This window comes from Tiliqua scincoides, chromosome 10 (assembly GCF_035046505.1).
Source record: "Tiliqua scincoides isolate rTilSci1 chromosome 10, rTilSci1.hap2, whole genome shotgun sequence".
NCBI classification, from domain to species: domain Eukaryota; kingdom Metazoa; phylum Chordata; class Lepidosauria; order Squamata; family Scincidae; genus Tiliqua; species Tiliqua scincoides.
Genome location: NC_089830.1, coordinates 24,730,635 through 24,750,802, shown reverse-complemented (window position 1 = coordinate 24,750,802; position 20,168 = coordinate 24,730,635). Strand labels below are relative to the sequence as shown.

Below are 20,168 nucleotides of genomic sequence, written 5' to 3'. Positions count from 1 at the left end.
CATCAGGCCACAAACCGCGCTGCCCACCTTGGCCACGCTCAGGCACAAAAGCCGCACAGCCAGTGCATCTGCGCGCGGCCGCTCCCTCCCCACCCCAAGCTCCGTCTGGGCTCAGGCTGCCCTGTCCTCCCTCAGGCCACCCCTGCTGGGGAAGGGAGGCCAGAGTGACAGATTAGCCTCGTTAGTGGGAATCCCACAGAGGGGATGCAGACCGGTGACAGCTGGCGCTGGGGACGCTCCCAGGACACGAAGCGAGGTCCCGTCCCCCCACCCCGAGCCTGCGTCTGGCTGCAAAGGGGTGGATTTAAACCTCCAGGCCACACCTGTGCCTGCCTCCATAATATTTGGGGAGGAGGGGTGTCTTGAGAATATAACCAGCGACCTGCATTGCTCCCATCGGTCCTTGCCCCTGCGTGGTTCCCAGCAGAAGAAATGCAATGATACACAATGTTGCACAGCGGATCTGCCTTATCCGTGGGTCTGGCATCCACGATGGGCATCCACCTGGCATCTGTGAATTTCACTATGCGCAGATGCCAGGGTCTGCTTTTAGAAGTGTTTTTAAAAAGTCAGAATCATACTGCTGCAAAACTGTGCCATTTGCAGGGCTGCAGTGCACTCAACGGCACTCTGGAAGCCACTTCCAGGTCACACAGGAGCGAAGGAACACAGAATTGTCTCGGTGGCGCCCCGGGTCCCTTGACAAAAACAGCCAATTGCCTCGATAATTGCTGGCCTCTTTTGCTCTAGCCTACAGCATAGTGGGTGAAGGAATGGATTCCACAAACAGCTAGTAAATAATAATAATTAAAAAAAAATTAAAAATTAAAAAACCAGCCATGTTGAGAGAGCTGCTTTTCTACTCCAATGGACAACTGCAGCACCTTCGGATACCTCTCCGTTGCAGTGTGTGCAAAACTAAAACAGACCCTCTCCAAATACCTCTTCACAGCTGAGAAAGAAGCTTTGCTAGCTGGCTGTTTGTCAGTAGGTGTACTTCATTTAAAAATACTTCTATCCTGATTTTCTACTCCTGGTGGGGCCCGCAGGGTGGGCTGGCAGCAAAAATTCAATCCATAGGCGAGGCAAGGTTGACTTCAGCGGAGGGTGCCCCCTCAGCAGGAGAAAGGGGCAGAGGTCAGACCTATCCCCTATACTTGAGCATCCACCCCAGAGAAAAGGAAGTACAAGACACTTCCCCAAACTTTGGGGAAGCACAGCAAACAAGTTGCATCATGTACTTGACACGAAGCAATGAAGAAACTCTGCATGGCACTGGGAGAAGGGGTGGGAAAAAAGCCCCAAGATTTTACCCAGATGTCACATACAACCCCTCCTACTCTGCAATGGTTCATCTGGAATGATCAGCCCTTCCCCCAATAGAGGTGTTCACCAACACACAGGAGAAACCCCCTAAACAAGGGGTGCTCAATAGGTGATCGCGATCTACTGGTAGATCGCGAGGCAAAATGGGTAGATCGCGGAGTGCCGACCCCCCCCCCCTTCAGGTGCCTCTGGGAGGAAACGCCGGGAGTAAGGCCCATTGTACTCAATGGGGCTTACTCCCAGGTAAGTGTGGCTAGGATTGCAGCCTCACAACCTAATTCTAGGCATGTCTAGTCAGGTGTAAGTCCTGTTATACTCAGTGGGGCTCAAGGTACACCAACATACATTGTACACATAAATGTTATATGTTATGATGGCGTGAACATTGTAAAAAAAACTCTGGTAGATCTCCGGGCCTTGCTGGGTTTCAAAGTAGCTCTCGAGCCAAAAAAGTGTGAGCACCCCTGCCCTAAACATTTGGCTTGCAAGCTTTCGTCAGGTTCACCTGTAGATTCCATCAGCCAACTGGAGGGACATTTTCATGGCCAGGGCTAAGGCTGTAGGTAGGGGATGCTGGCTTGCTCCAGGGGGCTTTTAAGTCTTCTTGGCTCTGGTGTGTAACTGCATCAGGAGGATGAATGGTGGTTAAAGATGACATTTCCTTCACGCAAGGAGTTTTGCTGGATTAAATTGGGAGAAACACAGTTCCTTCAAAGATTCTCCATTAGGTGCTTGCAGTTACGGTTTGGAGAACTTGCCAGTTTGTTAAGCAGGCAACAGGAGGATGGAAAAACAGCCCTCTGCACAACATCACGGTTAAAAGTTTTGAATGGTAACTGATCTGGGTTAAGGCATCCTTCCCGAATAAGCAGCTCAGGTTTCTGATAGGCAGACATCTTTATCGGGGCTGCTTTGGGTTCTTTTTTGAAAAGAAAAAGTGGAAGATGAATAACCGAATGAATGAGGCTGAAATCCTAGACACACTTGCCTGGAATCGGGTCCCACTGAACTTAAAAGAGCCCAAACCTATGTATGTCTACTCAGAAGTAAGTCCCATTACTGTCAATAAGGCTTACTCCCGGGAAAGTGTGGCTAGGATTGGGCTGAGTAGATGGGGACAGGATTGTGCTGCAATTGAACCCTGATTTCTATTTGCCAACTTGACAACAAAGGTTAGATCCTGATGAGGAAATGGCAGCCACTGATATCTGGATCCCAGGCCGTCCTCACTTTGCAAGGGGCCCCCAGGGAATCCCTCACTGGTTGTGTGGGTGCCAGGCAGTCCCTGAGGACAGCGGGCAGCAAGGAGTTACAAGGCCACTAAGCACAGAGAGACTGATTAAACAGTAACAGGTGCTCTGGGCTGGCCCAGAGAACAGCTGTGGTTTGCCATGAAAAAGGAGCCAGGGACACCCAAGGAAGCAACACAGAGAGGAGAAGGGAGGGAGGGTCCAGGGCCCAGGGGAGAGGAAGGCAGGGAGGCCCAAAAGGAGATGGAAACCAGGGGCTCCAGGCAGAGATGGCGCTAATAACAGACCAGCAAGAGGTCAGCCTCGCAGCTACCCACAGCCATCCTTGCCTTTCCTGAGAGCTCCGTCACTCCTGGGCCACGTCGGACCCGTGTGCCCACCCTCTGAGCACGTGACCAGGTCGACAGGCCTGCATCAAACATCAAAGAGGTGTCACAGCCTTGCTAAAAGAGCGCATGACATCAGTCCATCATCCCGAACCAGGCCAGCGAAAGGGGCTGGACTGTTAAGCTCGCAGACGGGTGCATCTTTGGGATTCTCTGGGTGACAGAGGTGCAGTAAACACTTTCGGAAAAGTTCACTTACGGGAGGGAGGGAGGGAGCTCCCTTGCCGACAGGACCTGCATCATCAGGACCTGCATATCAGACACGGTCTCCCCACCAGTGTCTTATAAGGCAGCTTCTCTTGAACTCAGCTCTCCAGGGAGCCTCGGGGTCTCCGAAAGAGACATTTTCCTCGTCCAGCTACCCACATGCCTTATAAACCAAGAGGCCAGTCATGGACTTCACCCACTGGTTGCTGTTTCAGGCCCTCAATGGCCTGGAACCCTGATACAAAATGAGGAGGCTGTCTTTAAAGTAACCCACCCTATGACTGGACTTTGAACCCCCCCTCCCCAACTCCCAGTCATGATGTTCACTGGTAATTTAACCTACCTCGCAGGGCTGTTGTGAGGATAAAACAGAGAGAACCAAATATACTGCACTCAGCTCCTTGGAGAAGGAAAGGTGGGTGAATCAGATAGATTTTTTTAATGCATCTGCAATATTCTGCTTCCCCCCGTGGCAGCATTTGGACTCCACAAGCAGATCATCTGCACTTGTTCTCAGCTCATGCACACCAACCACAATACACTTCTCTCCCTCCCTCTGTGGCAGACTCACAGGAGGGTGTCCCGGCACACCAGAAGGCACTAGTGCCTAAGACCCGGCCTCCCCATGTGCCAAGGACCTCTCATTTATGTGTGCAACCAAGTCTTGGGGCTGGAGCTTGGCTACAGCCCTCGTGTGAGAGGGTTCCTGGTCACGCTTGAACAGTGTGCACAAAAGCAGGTTTGCGATATGCCCCACACATGCATTCTGGGAGGTGGAGCCAGGGACCAAAATCCCACGATGCTCCTTTGCTCCGGTGTCAACGTTCTGAGCCAACAGCGAGAGGCTTGCTCCTCTCCCCTCCTGGCTGTCGTGAGAAAATTCAGCAGTAAATGCCCCAGCTATGAATAGCTCTAGCTGGAGGCTGCCTGGGCAGACCGGGCCCCAGGTCCCCAGGGGAGCTAAAAAAAGGCCCCAGCTCTAGAAATAACCAAGTGCAAGGACTTTTCGAGCTCCGGCCCCCTCCCCTCCACAACTCCACTGTGCCCGTCTAAGGATGAAAGAGTGGGTGGTGCCCGCTGGACACGGGTGTTTATCCGCCTGGCTCCCAGGACAGCAAGGAGGGCAAGGAATGATCTCGGCATCACAGCTGTGCCTGGGTGCTCGTAGATAATTAAGATTGGGGGGGGGGACCTGGGGGAAACAGCCAAGGAAGCAAGAAAGGGAGAAACACACCAGCACAGACGCAGCCCTGGTTCGAAGCGAGGGGGGGGGGAGAGGAGGTGAATTCCAAGAGAATGGCATCTACATATGGGTCATAGCAGTGATGCCTGGGATCCGTTCTCATACATCCAGTCACATCTTTCTCCAAGTTGGATGGAAGGTGTCCAAGTTGGATGGAAGGTGTCCTGCCTAGAAAGGATTAGGGTGGGGAATGTCCCAGGCTCAGACCCTGGCTGAGCTGCAAAGCTTACTGGGTCTGCCACTGTGGACCTGCCCGCTCTCTCATCTAACCTACCTGGCAGGGTTGTCGTGAAGATAAAATGTCGGGGGGGGGAGAGGAAACCATGTACGCCTCTCTGATGGTCATAAATGCACAAAAGGCTGGCTATTGTCACTTAGGGGACAAAGCCCCTCTGCACGTGCCCAGAGACACTGAAGGCTTTGCAGGGTTGTCAGATAAATGGTTCCAGGCCTAGTTCCCAAGCACAGCTGATGTCGTGGCTCTTGACGTTCAGAGGGATGGGATTTCAGGCAGGGACTCCAGGTTGGGGGGGGGAGGATGGCATGGCAACCTTAAGCCCTGGAAGTCAAGCCCTCGGGATCAAATTCCTGATTCTTGTTGTGTGACAAGAAGCGACTCTTTGGAGTCGTTCAATGAAGGGGTGGGTGGGATCTGTATCGAGCCCCGCAGTGGACACGTGTGGGAGCGGAAGAGAAAGAAAAATCATTAATTTCTAGCCTGTGATTTGAAGAGGTTACATGGTCCGCTGGCCAAACACAATGCCGCAAAAGGAGGGCGGGCGGGCAAAGGAGTCGCACAGAGCGGGAGAAATGGAAAGGGGGGAAGAAAAGAAGACAGAGAAAGAGAGAGCAAAAGAGCGCAAAAACAGGGGAGGAGGGGAGCCGGGGACAGGTGCCAAGTCATGAAAGGTGTTCTTGTGGGACGAGGACAGGCCTGAACACACCTGAAACCGCAGCCCGCCCACTCAGAGGGGCTTGGAGAGGCCTCGGTGAAAAGGGGGAAACCAAGCGGGGGGGGGGCGGGACAACAGGCCTGCTGGGGAGAGGGGGCGAGGGTGCCGCATCCCCACGCAGGCCCCCAAGAGGGAATAATTGCGTCCCTTTCTCCAGCCAAGGCCTCCCCCAGCCGCTCTCCGCTCCGAGGGCCCCTGGAAGTGGCCAGACCGGTTGTCTCTCTGTGTGCCAGCTCAGGAATACCTATGTGATGTTATCAGCAGGGCAGAAAGCCAGAGGCAGAGGGTGGGAGAGAGACACACGGGGGGGGGGGGGAAGAGCGGGCAAGGTGGCATCCAGGCTGCCAGGAAAGCCAAGGTGGCGGAGACGGGCCCCCTTTACAGGAAAGACATCAAACATGGCCACTGCTGCAAGCCACGTTGAAGCCAAGTGTTTGGGTTTTGGGAAGCCAAGTGTTTGCATAGCTCTGGCACAGGCAGCCAGGAGCCAAGGGGTGGGGGGAGGAAGAGGCAGGCAGATCCAACAAGGTAACATGGCACGCAGACAGGGTGCCGCTTGGGTGGCTTGGGTGCCGCTTGAAACTGCACTGGCCCGGCACGCATTTCGCATGGAAGATGCTATGCCGTTTGTCCTGTGTGCTGCCAGGCAGACCCACATGCACAGAAGTCTGCCAGGGCCTTTCTGCAGAATGAATGGGAAAGTGTAGGGGGCGCATGCAATGTGCGGCACAGGGGGCCACGGCGAGGCACAAACACCTCCCTGTCTGGAGCGGCCGCCACCTAGACGCGGACTTCTGGCAATCTGCGAGCCACTCGCTCGTGGGAGGCTGGACCAAGCCCTGTCTCTTCCCTGGCCTAACGCAACCGGCTCTCCCCAGAGCAGGCCAAGGCAATCGCCACATGTGCCAGACAAGACCAGAAGGTACACATCAGCCTCGGTCACAACACCGCCCCAGGCCAAGCCCCAAAGAGGCAAACCACAATAATCCAACCTTTCCCACAGACCAAGACAGCACCACCCTCAAACCTCCCTCCCCCTAGACAGAGATCTGCCAACTGGGCTTGTTATTCCCTAACCTGCTAGCCACCCCTTCTGCTAGCCACTCCTTTTGGTTTTAAACTTTTCTCTGTGTCCATGAGGACTAGAAACTTAAATGTGTAAAAGCAAACAAACATTCCCACAACAATATTTTGCTCTTTTTTTTGTTTGTTTGTTTGTTTGTTTTGCTTTCCGTCAAAATGAGGTTCAAAACAGCTCACAGCGGTCAAAAAACTATTAAAACAGGACACCACAAAATGACAAAAGCAGCCAAGAAGAACACCTAAGCAACAAACTGCAACATGAACAAATACTGTAAGCAACAATACTGTAAGCAACAGGGAGACAACCACAGCCTGCCCCTCTAGAAGGTTCAACTAGCTATCTCCCCAGTTCTAGGCCCACCGCAGTCAGTGACCAACTGGTCTGTATGAATTCACCACTAGCTGAGCATGCCATATCTGGGTTACTGTCCAACTTAAGCAAATCTCATGGGGTCCACTGAAACTTACTCCCAAGTAAACATGCTTGGGATTGTGGTCTCAAGCACCAAGACTTCCGCATCAAGGGTTTAAGCTTTGTACATCCCTTCATGCTCCTTCCCTTGTTTCTTCTTAATTCATTGATGCCGCAGCACACAAGATTGTAATTGCAAACCCCACATTAACTAAACGTGCCCCTGTTCTGGAGCCCTAACCATTAATGGGGCTTAGAATCACCATGTTATCCTCACATGTGCTTGGAAGAATGGGGGGGGGGGTCTGATTGGAACAGCCACGCAACCACATGGAGAGCTGGCCATCTGGAGTCTCTCTGCACACGTCCACACCACATCAGAAACCTGCGGAAATGATACACACGCATGCCTTATGTGTACCGACTTGGGTACACAGTACAAACGACCAATCCCCTCTGCAGTTCTATGGCCACCCCTAAGTTACCAATGGGGTGCTTAGATTCGCTGCTAGCACAACATAATCAAAGGACATTATAGAGCACCAAGAGTAATGGAACTACTTTCAGCAATCTGGATTACATGCCCTTGCAGTGTGAGCCCTCCAGAGACAGAGATCCCTCCCATCTTATCTCTTTGCTTTTAAAGTTTGCACCTTGCTTCTTGGCAGTCTCTAAAAGCACTTAATAAAATACTATACGTCAAAACCGTTTTTAAAATCCACGCTGAAACCAAGAGGCAATTGGCTGAAGTCAATTTAAAATCGATCTGAGCGACCGGCCACAAGTTCTGGTGATATACACTGGGGCTGTGAATACAGCTAAGATGGCAGCACTCGTGCCAACCTCGTGCCCCTGGGAGGAGAGGAAGTGAAGGCAAGCCACTGGGGAGGGCAGCTACCCACTTCAAGAGGCTAGTCAAACTAGATACAACACCCCTAGTAGCCAGGTGCAGGGGAGAAAGGCAGGAGCTGTCCTGCCTCTCACCCTCCCAAGAAACATTGCGCAAAAGTGTGGATCCCCAGAGGGAGAAGAATGAGTTGCAAAGGCGAGGTAATGGCTTGAATCCTCTGAGGACCTACAGAGTGCAATTCCCTCGCTACTCGGGCACCATGGCCAGCCTCACACGTCTGGGACTTCCAGGCAAGGAGATGGCCTGATGCTCAGCCCTGTTCAGGACCAGAGGATTAAATGAAACACATTCAAAGGGGCCCGGCCTGCAGTCTCGCTACCTAACCGGCTAGGTGGGTTCCACGCAGGCTGAAGCCCTAGGAATTAAGGACTGGCTGAGAGGACCTGGGGAGGGGGCTGGAGGATCCTGAGAACCAGCTTGCCTAGCCTGCACCCCTTGCAAATTCCTCCCCAGCTCTGTTCCCTCCAACCCAGTGCAAAGCAGGACCCATTCTAGAGCAGCAAGAGCTCCCCCATCGCCTGGAGTGGCAAAAGGGAGCGGCTCCTGCAGACACAGCCCAGGAGGCTGGGAAAAGCTAAGCCGGGGACCTGGAATGTAAGGGGCTGGGGCTGAGCAAATAACCAGCTGGGGCATGTTTCGGGGAAAGAGAGCATCCCTCCCCGGGCTTCAAGCTGGGGGAGGGGACCAGTGACTTGAGACTGATTTACATGGGTCCTGTCCTCCTCACCTTCCTCCTCCTCACTCTGGCATCCCAGCCCAAATCAGTTCCCTCCCTAAGGAGCAAGTAGTATGTAAACATCCTCCTCTCAGTACCAGTTGCGGGCAGAGTTCAGTGCCAGGGGACCCAATCCAAAGCACTCTGGAGTTCAGAAAAGTTGATACATAGAAAGGGGGAAGGCAAAACTCCTGGGTTTCCTCTCCTCACCTAGGAAGGAGAGTGGCCTTCAATGGCTAGAACCATTGAAGAGGCACCATGTGTAGAGGCAAAGTTCTACACATTCAGAGCTGCCTCCTAGCCCATCAGACCACAGCTCCATCCTGCTGGATATTAGTGGCATTTTTTTTCCCAAGGTTGGGGGGGGGGGTCTTTCCCAGTTCTAGCTGGAGATGTCAGGGGCTGAACCAGGTCTGTGCAAAGCGACAGCCCCTCCCCCATTCGTTCCACACTCAGGTTCTTTGCAAAGCACTGAAAACAGAGACTGTTGCAAACCCTCAAGAGGGCTGAAGTGACAGCAATCAAAAATCAAGCCCTGATATCACTGGAATTTAATGCATGTTTGATTAAATAGGAGGTGCGGAACACGGGCTGCTGTTTGCTGGTGTTGCAATAGCCTCCGGGCAGATTTAAAAGGTAGCCTGGAGAAACAGCCCAGTGATCGTTTTGTATCAAAGACACCACAAATATCAAAAACACCACGAATATGAACGTCAAAAAGTCTTCCATTTACGACTAGAGAGAACCACACTGCGGCAGGCAGGAGCCCAGTTGCCGCAAGGCTGTCAAAAGTCACTTAACTTAATTAAAATATAATTCACTAAAAGACAAAGTAATAAGTGTTATGGAAAAAGGTGCACATTATCAGATTGTTCTATTTGCTTGGAGCTGGGATCTGTTAATTCACGATTGGTAATTTGGAAGCCTGTTGATCCTAATCATTAAGCCAGTGGCCCCAATGTCTTGATTCTCTTTTACAAGTGGCTTTTATATTTTGTTGTGGCCTAAATAAATAAAACTAAGCAAATTCAGGTTGCACATTAGCTGATCTATTATGTTTAAGGTGGGCTCAAGCCTGCATGAAAATGACTTTGATATCCTGATTCTGAATATAGGGAGGTGGGCTGCTGTTATTGAAAGAGGTGGGAGATCAACTTTGTACATGCTCCATGGCTCCACATACTCTTCTTTAGCAGCAACTAGCATGCTCCAGACAAGGCACACCACCTTGGCACTCAAAATGAGTTCTGCAGTCAAGTCCCAGTACAAATTAAGACCCTGGATAAGAACCTTTATGCAGAATGTTTTAACCCCTTAAAAATTCAGTTAAAAGTATCACAAAAAGATGGGGGTTTTAAGGGTGGCAGTGGTTTGGGGCGGAGGGAAAGGTTGGAGTGTCCTGGGACACTTTGGGATGTTGTAAATGTCAATATAGAACCGGAGCTTGGTATTTGGTGCAGGTCGGTTAACTTGAAATAAAATAGTCTGGGACATTCATTGTCCGAAGCAGGTGTGCCCACAAGATGGCTCACAACACTGCCACTCCCCAGTTTCTGTTCCCCATCTAAGGGAATGCTCAGCACATGTTTTCTTGGGGGGGGGGGGAGATGTCTCTTTAGGCTGCAGCCACTGCAACACACACCCATTTCACCCCATTCCATCTTGCAAACAGCCCCCCTCCCATCACATCACCCTTCCCATGAGTCACTTGAGAAAGGCCAAGTCACTGCTGAGCAAGAAACAGCCAAGAAAATGTGGGGGGGGGGGGATGATGATGATGCCAGCTGGGATGGGATGGGAAAAGAGGATGGGGGAGGGATGAGCTGTGGAGGGGGTAGGAAGGGGTGTGGATGGGGTGGAAGAGCAGAGGGGAAGGCTGGGGAGGGGGAAAGAGAAGTGATGGCTTCCCCCCCCCCCCGGTGACTGTTCTCTGGCCAAGGATTTTGGAAAGTATTAATTGGGGAGAGGAAGGAGGGTGGGCTGGAGCAGGCAGATAAGGCAGAGGCACCTTGCCTGGTTTCCCCACTACTGCTTTAGAGGGGATGCCTGCAGAGTTCCGAAAAAGGCGTCTCTTGCAAGCGCTCCAAAGAACCCACTCGCTCCAGTTACGCGCATACTATATCAGTGGCGTAGCTAGAGGGGGGGTCAAAGCATTAAGTTTTGCACAGCGTGCAAGGGGCCCCTCCCCTTTGGAGCCATTCCAGGCAGGGGGGAGCAAAACGGTGGTGTAGCTAGGGGGGGTCAAAGCATTAAGCTGTGCAGCAGTCTCACTGCAGCGTGCAAGTTGTCCGCCCCCATCGAAGCCATTCCAGGTGGGGGGGGGAGCAAAAAAGTAGCGTAGCTAGAGGGGGGTCAAAGCATTAGGTTTTGCAGGGAGCCTCACCCCAGCGTGAAAGGGGCCGCTCCCCTTTGGAGCTATTCCAAGGGGGGGGGAGCAAAACGGTAACATAGCTAGAGGGGGGGGTCAAAGCATTAAGTTTTGCTGGGAGCCTCACCGCAGCATGCAAGGGGTCTCTCCCCTGTGGAGCTATTCCAGGTGGGGGGAGCAAAAAAGTGTTGTAGGTAGAGGGGGGTCAAAGCATTAAGTTGAGCAGGCACTTGGCAGGGACTCCCTGGCCAACTTGGTGCTCTGCCCCCCTCCGGCTACGCCACCGTCCCGTAGATCCGTCGGGCACCCAACTGGGCGCCGCGCTGCCTGCCTGCCTGCCCGCCCCCGCCCGGCCCCAGCCGCTCATCCCTGCCTCTCCCTCGGGGCTGGGCGAGAGAGCGCGGCCCCTCCTCGGGCAAGGAGCGATGCGCAGCCGGCCGGGGGTCTTTGGCAGGGGGCGGCCGGGAGGAAGAGGAGGAGCAGGAGCCCGGGCGGCGGAGAGCGGGGAGGAGCAGGTGGATCCCGGGCTGGGAGCGCACCGTCCGGGCAGGCTGCGGGCGCCAGGGAGGCGCCTGCGGCTGGGCTGCCGCGCCCGGGGCGCCCCGGCCAGCCCCTTACCTGCGAAGGCGAGCAGCAGCAGCAGCGGCAGCGGCGCCGTCGCGGGGCGAGCAGCGGAGCCCATGATGCGCGCCCTGCGCCTCCGAGCCGACTCCGGAGCGAGCAGCAGCGCCTCCGCCTCCCTCGCCCCCCCTTTTGCCCGGCTGCGCACCGCCCCGCGGACCGCCCCCGCCGCCCAGCCCAATCCCCGGCCGGCTGGCCGGACAGCCGCGCACGCACCGCCGGCCCTGGGGACCCTCCTCTCCAAGCGGCTGCGCTCCCCAAAGCCACTGCTGGCCCTGCTGCCCAAGCCGGACCTCCCTGGCCCCCTCTCACTCCTGCTGGCCTCGGCTTCTAACACACAGCGAGAGTGCCTCTGAGCACGTGCAGAGCGCTCCCCAAGGCTGTGTTTTCGTTGGATTAGGACGCCGAGGGCCCAGTCCTAGCCAGCTTTCCAGCACCGTGCAGCCCGGAAGTCAGGGAACAAAAGTTCCCATACCTGGAGCAGGCCTCCGTGAGCCCGATCCCATGCATGCACACTCACAATAAGTCATATTGCAGTCAATGGGGCTTACTCCCAAGTAAGTGTGGATAGGATTGCAGCCTGTTACTGCCTCCCCAACACAGGATGCGGCTCGATCCCCATTGGCACGGCTGCACCGGCACTGGAGAGTTGGATAGGATTGGGCCCTGATTCCCAACCTGTGGTCTGGGGACCACAGGTGGTCCGTGAGACCCTGAGAAGTGGTCCACAAGATCTCAGAAAAAAAAAGAGATAGCCTGGATCACTTTAAGCTTCTTGCCCCACAGACCACCAGAGAGGGTGGAGAAGAGACTGTCTTTAGCTGTCAATGAAGTGTCAACTTCGGCTGTGAGGAGTCCCACCATCTCTGGTAGTCCATGGGGCCTACCAATCCAGAAGTCATTGGTGATGATGTCACTGCCAGTTACTTATGGTGGTACTTTGAATAAAGGACCATGTGAAGTGGTACAATGGAGGACAAACGTTGAGAAACACTGGAGTCAATGACACATGCTTGGCGATGTCCAGTCAGTGGGGATCGTTGGATATCAACTTACAGCGCAATCCTATGCATATCTCTTCAGAAGTAAATTCCACTTAGCTCAATGGGGCTTACTCCCAGGAAGGTGTGCATAGGATTGTAGCCTTACATCACTTCTTCGAATGGTTTCTTTTCAATCTCCAGTGCGATTATTCATAGAGAAGACAAAAGCAGCTGGCAGACATCTGGAATCAAACTAATAAAATCTGCCACGTTACAGTCTTGTGGCTTCCGGAAAGCATCCTCCTTAGAAATTGTCTGCCCATCTCCCCCCTCCCCCCATCAAGCCTTGTGCATTATTGTGATCATTGATATTGATCAGATATGGATTGATCACTTATATTGATCAGATATGGATTGATCGTTGATATTGATCAGAAACGAGGCGGTTGACGGAGCAAATCAAACAGCTAAATGTCTCCCTGCCCCCCAAAAGGGCTCACTATGTAAAAGGATGCAGAAGAGACACCAGCAAATAGCCATCAGAAAAGACCTTATGCTGGGGTGAAAGGAACAGTTACTCTGCCCCACTAAAGATAAGAGGAACACCACCTGAAAAAGTGCCCAGTTAGCAAGGTGATGCTCATCTCGTCACTGCTTCCCATAAGAACATCAGAAGAGCCCGGCTGGATCAAACCAAAGGCATATCTGGTCCAGCTTCCAGTATCACACAGTGGCTTTTAAAAGCATCTAGGCCAGACGCCATCACCACATCCTGCGGCAAGGAGTTCCACAGACTAATTACATGCTGGGTAAATAAATATTTTCTTTGGTCCGTTCCTACTCTCTGTGAGTGGGACCCTGTGAATCCCCTATACGTGTGCATGCGTGACACAAAACTGTGTGCTCCCTTTGTCTTGGTTTCCCGGGAAGCTCTTCTTGGCTCTACTGCAAGGTCGGGAGGCAATCCTCGCCTTCGCTATCAGGCCTGCCAGGATCACCAGCGACTTAAAATTTCTGCCCCGGTGAATCCTCTGACAAGGGGACAGCCCAGCTGTCCTGGGCAGATAGGAGCCTGGCTCAAGGTCAGCCAGTCAAAATAGAAAGGCAGAAAAAAAGATGGGTAAACAAAGCAGGTTGCGTCTCTGGGGACTGCATTCCCAGCATGCAAAAAGACAATGCCTGCCTGTTTTCATGCAGCAGGGCTAATGATGCTGGGGGTGGATCAAGGGGGGGGGCAATTCGCATTGGGGAAAATGGTGCAAGGGACACAGGCTCAAACATCACCCCCTGTGTCCCTGCTCCAATCCCAACTGGACTTCGCTGCTGCTTTGAGGTTTGTTTGCTTTTCAAGTTGGACCACTCACAGATTCCCAGCGTCCTCTCTGTTTTGGCCCTCAGTCAGCTCTGTCCTCACATCACACAGCTGGGGACACAGACCCTGAGTTGGAGTCCAAACACCCAACTTTCCTGGGAACTGGATGACGCCAGCCCAGCTCTGTCAGCAGGCACCCGAGGCCCACCTAAGAGCTCCCCGCAGCTGAAGAGGCCATCAAATCCCACCATCACACCCAGTGGTGTGCCTGCCACTTCCCTTTTCCCACTCTGTGGTTTCAAGAAGAAACCAGGAAACAGGAAAGGAAGTGTGGAGGAGACGTGAGCTAGAGAGCCTCTTTCCAAGGCTAGGCAGCAAGAGATGGTGGAACAGTGGAGGCTCCCTGTCCTTGGTTCAAGGGCTGCTGCTCAGCGGAAGAACGTCTACCTTTTGTGCCCAAGAAGACCCCCATTTTAATTTCCTGATAGGGCAGCAAAAATCTCCTCTGTACTCTTGGGGAGCTTGTTGCTACCAACAAGAGTCAAGGGTCAGTATAAGGCAGGTTTTTTGTTTCTTTTCCATGGGGGAAGCAGAAACGCACAGGACCCCTCCCCACCGCTCAGCCTCTTAGAACCTGTTTAGAACAACGGAGTGGTGCTACACTGTCTTAAAGGAGGAGAGCTTCTGCCCATGTGCAGATGGCTTCTTAAATCTGGCACATGGCTTCTGAACAGGCTTGGACTTGCTTGCATTTATGCAGTCTAAAACTGAAGCTATTGCCCTCTAAAATGGAAACTATTGTCTAAAGGAGCAGGTGTGAGTATAACCTGAGGATAGGCAGACGATGGCGGGACAGAGAAACGCTTCTGGTTGTGACAGCCTGTCTTTGGGATTGCCCCCTGCAGGGCAATAAGAATGGAGCCCCAGTTTTATTGTGGGCCTCAGAATGGGACCCAGAATCCTCTTTGGCAGCTGTCTCAGCATGGAAAAATCCTCCCTGGAGGAAGAAAAGTTGCAAGCCACTTCTTGGGTGCAGCAGCTGAAGCCAGGAGGCCGTGCCGGGCTCCAGAGGGGCCGTGACCTTTCATCGTCACCAGCAGGTCAGCGCTTGCCCCTCACCTTCCCAGTCAGCTGGGAACCAGAGCCCTGCATATTCCACATTCCAGCAATGAAGCAACCCCCTGCCCCAATTTTGGGTAAAGGTCACTCTTGCGCTTGGGGGGATGGGGTCAGCAGAAGGACTGGGTTGGTGCCTCTTCTTGGGGGATGGGGCCGCCTGAAGGCAGCATGCCTCGAGCATCAGATGAAAGCAGGTGACTGCTCTGCATTTCGGATTGGTGTAATTGGGATTTGCATGCAGGTCAAGGGTCCACACTGGATCGTTGCAGCCGGGCTCTAGAGCTGATTGGAGAAACAAGCCAGCCAGAATCTCTCGGCCTAACCCAGCAATTTTCAACTGGTGTGCCATGAAAGGTCCAGAGGTGTGCCGTGGGAGTTTGGAGCCTAGTGGTTGAAAACCGCTGAAAAAATCTGGGTTCTGCAGCTATTTCTAAGGCAACTGTCTCTAGTATCAAATTGCCGGTCCTTCTTCCTCCACCGGCAGATCGTTGCCCAGCAGAGACAGCCCTGAATGGGAGGTGGATGGGCTGCGCTGTAACTAGTGCAGGGCCAAGGGGAACCTGCTCCAGGCGCCACACCAAGAGGGGGTGCGTGACAACCCCTCAGGCTCTGCCCTAGTTATGGAGGAGGCGCTGGCGGCTTCCCACCCCCAGTTCCTTCTCCTGTGGAGGTCCACCTTGAAGGGGAACCTCCACAAGAGGAGCACAAAGCCCCTGGCAGCACAAAGCAAATGCCCCTACTCTGGGGAGAGCCCAGAAACGATGTCATGTGTCTCGTGCATTATGCCTCTGTCAGAGGGGCAGCTGTGGGGTCTGATGAGGCCAGTCAGGAATATAAAAGCCCAGGCTGAAGACCCATCAGGGAGGCACCTTAGCCAACTGGGCTGGAGGAGGGCCAGGGAACGACCTTGTCCCCTCCCCACTGTGGAACTGTGGGGGTGTCTGCCTGAGTCAGCTTCAGAGGTTGGTTCCTGGCCAGACCCCCTCTCCAAGGACTGTGGGGGGGGGGGGGAGCAAGATAATGATGATTATGATGATTGATAGATAAATAAACAAATAAATAATTGCAAGGAGCCTCACTGCAGATATCTCATCAGTTCTTAAACTCTTGGGTAGCATTCAAACCAGCGGAGCACCCAGGAATCCCAAACCAATCTGGTGGGTTGTGACACCACTGATAATAAGATTTGGAAGTGTACTCAGCAGCTAGGAAGGCCAATCTGAGAAAGCAAGAGAGGTGAGGGAGCAAGGTCCCTCTGCCTAGCCTACACCCTCGCTCCACTGCTTCCTCTACCCCACTGTTTGCTTCTGGTTTGGCAACTGGGAGGCCAGGTTTTGTCCAAGGAACACTGGTTGCTGACCCCCAGCACACTGGCTGAAATGTATTTGGGGCTCAAGTTCTCTGATAAGCTGGCTGCCCCCTGAGCCTGAATCCCACCAAGGGCTTTCCCTCCCACGGCTGGGATTAGGGGGCAAGGCCTCCAGGTACAGTTCCAGGAACACACACCCTCCGCAGAAGCAGGCCACTCCGCAATTAAACAAGGTTTATCTCTGCCAGAAGATTACTGCAGGACAGCCTCAAACTGAAGTGGACATCTGGTCTGAGACTGTTTCTCCTGTTTGGGATCTGGAACGGAGAATGCCGTGTTTTGCGCAATAGGCTGATGTTTCATTTCGACGCCTGAGCAAAGCCTCCTTTCAGAGGGTGGTGCTGTGCAATGGGCCAGCAGTGAGCTTGAAGCCAGGAAAGCCTCTGGTTTGAATCCTACCTCAGTCACAAATGTGCTGCGTTGTCTTGGGCAAAGTGCTGCTCCCTCCGCCTCAGCATCCAAATCTGCAAAATGGGGTAAATAATGGAACTAACGAAACTCTCCGGGCTTTTACAAGGATTACCTGCCTCTGTGCATGGATCGCCCTAGTCGGTCATTGTAAGTGCAGCAAGTGGTGACTGGGGAGGGCACCAGACCGGCTCAGAAACTGCTGATGCTTGAGACAGGTCCATTACCTGATGGCATGCAGTTACCACCTGAGCTGCTCCTCTTCCCACTCCCTGGCATCAAACAGGAAGAGGAAGAGCACAGGAGCAAGTGTGGAGAAGAGATGAGACTAGGAGAGGAGAGTAGTGCGCTACAGCATCAGAGATGCTCTAGCCCGCCTTGCTCCTCTCCCCCATGCTTCTTTTTCTGCTCCGTTCCCAGAGAGTGGGTGGAGGTGGTCTGCTCCCTGAGGCAGCAACCTCATGACGTGGCCTCCTAGACCCTGCTGAGTTGGTACACCCAGTTGTGAAATCTTCACCCCAAGGAGGCTTGTCATGTGCCTACTTTGATGTTTTTCCAGCAGCAGTCAAAGTTCATGTTACTCAGCTGGACTCCAATCACTGTTTCCAATTGTTGTATTTTTGGATATCTGGGTTCTGTGCTTTTGTTGTGATGTGTGTGTGTGTGTGTGTGTGCACTGCTGAAACAGAGACGCCTGCGTTGGCTCGGTCATGTCGTGAGAATGAATGATGGCCGGCTCCCAAAGGATCTCCTCTATGGAGAATTCGTGCAAGGAAAGCGCCCTACAGGTAGACCACAGCTGCGATACAAGGACATCTGCAAGAGGGATCTGAAGGCCTTAGGAGTGGACCTCAACAGGTGGGAAACCCTGGCCTCTGAGCAGCCCGCTTGGAGGCAGGCTGTGCAGCATGGCCTTTCCCAGTTTGAAGAGACACTTGGCCAACAGACTGAGGCAAAGGGGCAAAGAAGGAAGGCCCATAGCCAGGGAGACAGACCAGGGACAGACTGCACTTGCTCCCAGTGTGGAAGGGATTGTCACTCCCGGATTGACCTTTTCAGCCACACTAGACGCTGTTCCAGAACCACCATTCAGAGCGCGATACCATGGTCTTTCGAGACTAAAGGTTGCCAACAACAAGTGTGTGTGTGTGTGTCTGTGTGTGTGTGTGTGTGTGTGAGAGAGAGAGAGAGAGAGAGAGAGAGAGAGGCTGGTTCTGCAAATCACGTTGGATAATATAGAAAAGCTGTATTAAAAGTACATTAAATAACTAATTTAATTGAGAAAATAACAAAGGAGCTTTGATCACTTGAAATATGCGATGAAAATGCTATTATTTGACAGTCAAAAACATGCACATTTATGAGATCTAACTGTGAAAAATGCACCTTCTAGAATAGAAGGACTCCAGGAAATCACCGAGTCCAGATTTAAGGAGAGGTGCTAATTGTGACTTTTCCACTCTCCACTTCTCCATCACACTTCCAACAGCTACCGCTACTTTCGCCCCTCCATCTTCCTCCCACTTTTCCCCCTTATGGCTGCCTGAAATTCCTGCTTCTGATGACAGGAGGTCGGTGACGTAGAAACCTTTAAGGATCTGGTTTTGATCTAGAACAGGGGTCTCCAAACCCCGGCCCGGGGGCTAGATGCGGCCCATGGAGAGCCTCTATCTCGCCCATGGCCAGCCTCTGATCCCCTGAGATCTGGCCCAGTTGACCAAATACAACCAGAGTTGTACATGTGGGATGGGGGTCCATTTAAATGTGTGCTTTATTTATTGGGCTGTGTTGGTGTTTGGAGAAATCCTGGACATTTGAGCCCATTCATTCATTCATTCATTCATTCATTCATTCATTCTCTAAGTTCCATCTCAAATGTATTTATTTAAATTTTATATTTAATTTTTTTCCTCCCGGCCCTCAACACTGTGCAGATATTTGATGTGGCCCTTTGACCGAAAAGTTTAGAGACCCCTGATCTGGAAGCAGCTATTTCCTCATCTCCCCCTGCCCCCCCCCCAAAAAAAATCAGGTCCTCCTGTGGAAGTGGTTTGCTCCCTTTCAAGTTACCTGTTGGCCTCAGGATGAAAGAGGCCTTGTGAGAGAATGCGGGAGGGAGACCGTTTCAGTTGCGCAGAAGAAACCTGTGTGAATGGCTTGGGCTTGTAGTATCTTCTTAGGAGTCTGTGCAGTTGTAGGCCGACGGAGACTAGGAACTTGAGCCAGTCTGCAAATGCTGTGCTTTTTTTCTTTATTTCCTTTTACTCTAAATTTGGGCTAGAGCTTTTCAAGTGAGTTGCCTGCAGGAAATAAGATAATAGAAGGAATCAATTGCTTTACTACTCTCGTATATTCTACTACTCCCTCTCTATGCTACTCTTTCTGTGCTACTCTCATATATTCAATATGGCCCAGCTCCTTTTTTTGTGTAAGGTAAATTGAGCATCATTGTTTTTGCTGGAGGGTATGAAACAAATACCATCTCAACTTTGGCCCCTGCTGGCTATGCCGGGTATGCGTAGTACATTGGTAGTATCTGGGCTCGCTACACCCGCCCGGACTAGGCTTGGGCTTCTGCCATCTGGGCTGGGCATGCTTTCGGATTAGTGACAGCGTAGTTGGCATATGGCCAGTCACATGGGCTAGTTCTGGACAGGAATCTCACCCTGCTGGGCACTCTTCCCTGTTATGCCCCCACCCAGTAGTTGCCAGTGTCTAAGACAAAGTTTAGCATGATTCAACACTGCAGACTTCTAGGTCTCCTCCCCCCCAGCCCCCACCCCCTACCCCCAGCCTGAATTGCCTGGCTGGCATGGAAGCAGCTTCTCTCGGCTTAGCATTCAAGGCAAGGAAGGTGTAATGCGAGCTGTTGAACTTTTAGGTCGTGGAGGAGGGGCCTTTGTGTGTGAAAAGGGCAGCCTTTGCGTATGTGTGTGTATCATGTGGGTGCTTGCACAGTGTGCCCACTTGGCATTCCAGTGTGATCTGCGTGTGCAGGTTACAAGCAAACCTCTCCGTGCCAGTTTGCAGAGGAGGAATCTACTGGTTCTTGCACCTTTTAGTTTCCCAAGGCACCTGGTTGGCCGCTATAGGAAACCGAGGGCTGTAGGGCCCTGAGCCCCGATCAGCAGCCCTCAGGCTTCTGTGAGGAATGTGGCTACGTTGTCTAAAGATGACAGAGGCTGAGGAGGACTGTGGAACTCCTTGCCACAGAATGTAGAGGTGGCAACTGGCTTAGATGCTTCCCAAAGAGTTTTGGTTAGATTGAAGGAGCAAAAGTCCATCAGAGGTTACAAGCCATGATGGGTATGTGCAACATGCTGGCTTTAGAGGTAGGCTGCCTTTGACATGCCAGGTGCAAGGGAGGGTAACAGGATGTAGGTATCTTGTAGTCTTGTGTGCTCCCTGCAGCACCCAGTGGGGCCACTGTGAGATATAGGAAGCTGGACTCAGAGCGCCTTTGGCCTGATCCAGCAGGGCTCTGATTATGTGCTATGAAGAGT

The 20,168-nt window shown here is 52.7% G+C and overlaps 1 protein-coding gene across 1 annotated transcript in view; it reads right to left on the bottom strand.

The window, feature by feature from the left end:
- Positions 1-11,586, bottom strand: part of BCAM (basal cell adhesion molecule (Lutheran blood group)) — a 42,460-nt gene extending 30,874 nt beyond the window's left edge. Inside the window, exon 1 of the mRNA XM_066639065.1 lies at positions 11,472-11,586. Within this exon, the coding sequence (XP_066495162.1) occupies positions 11,472-11,535 (64 nt within the window). The 5' untranslated portion in view covers positions 11,536-11,586. The remainder of the gene's footprint in view (positions 1-11,471) is intronic.
- Between the last annotated feature and the right edge of the window lie 8,582 nt (positions 11,587-20,168).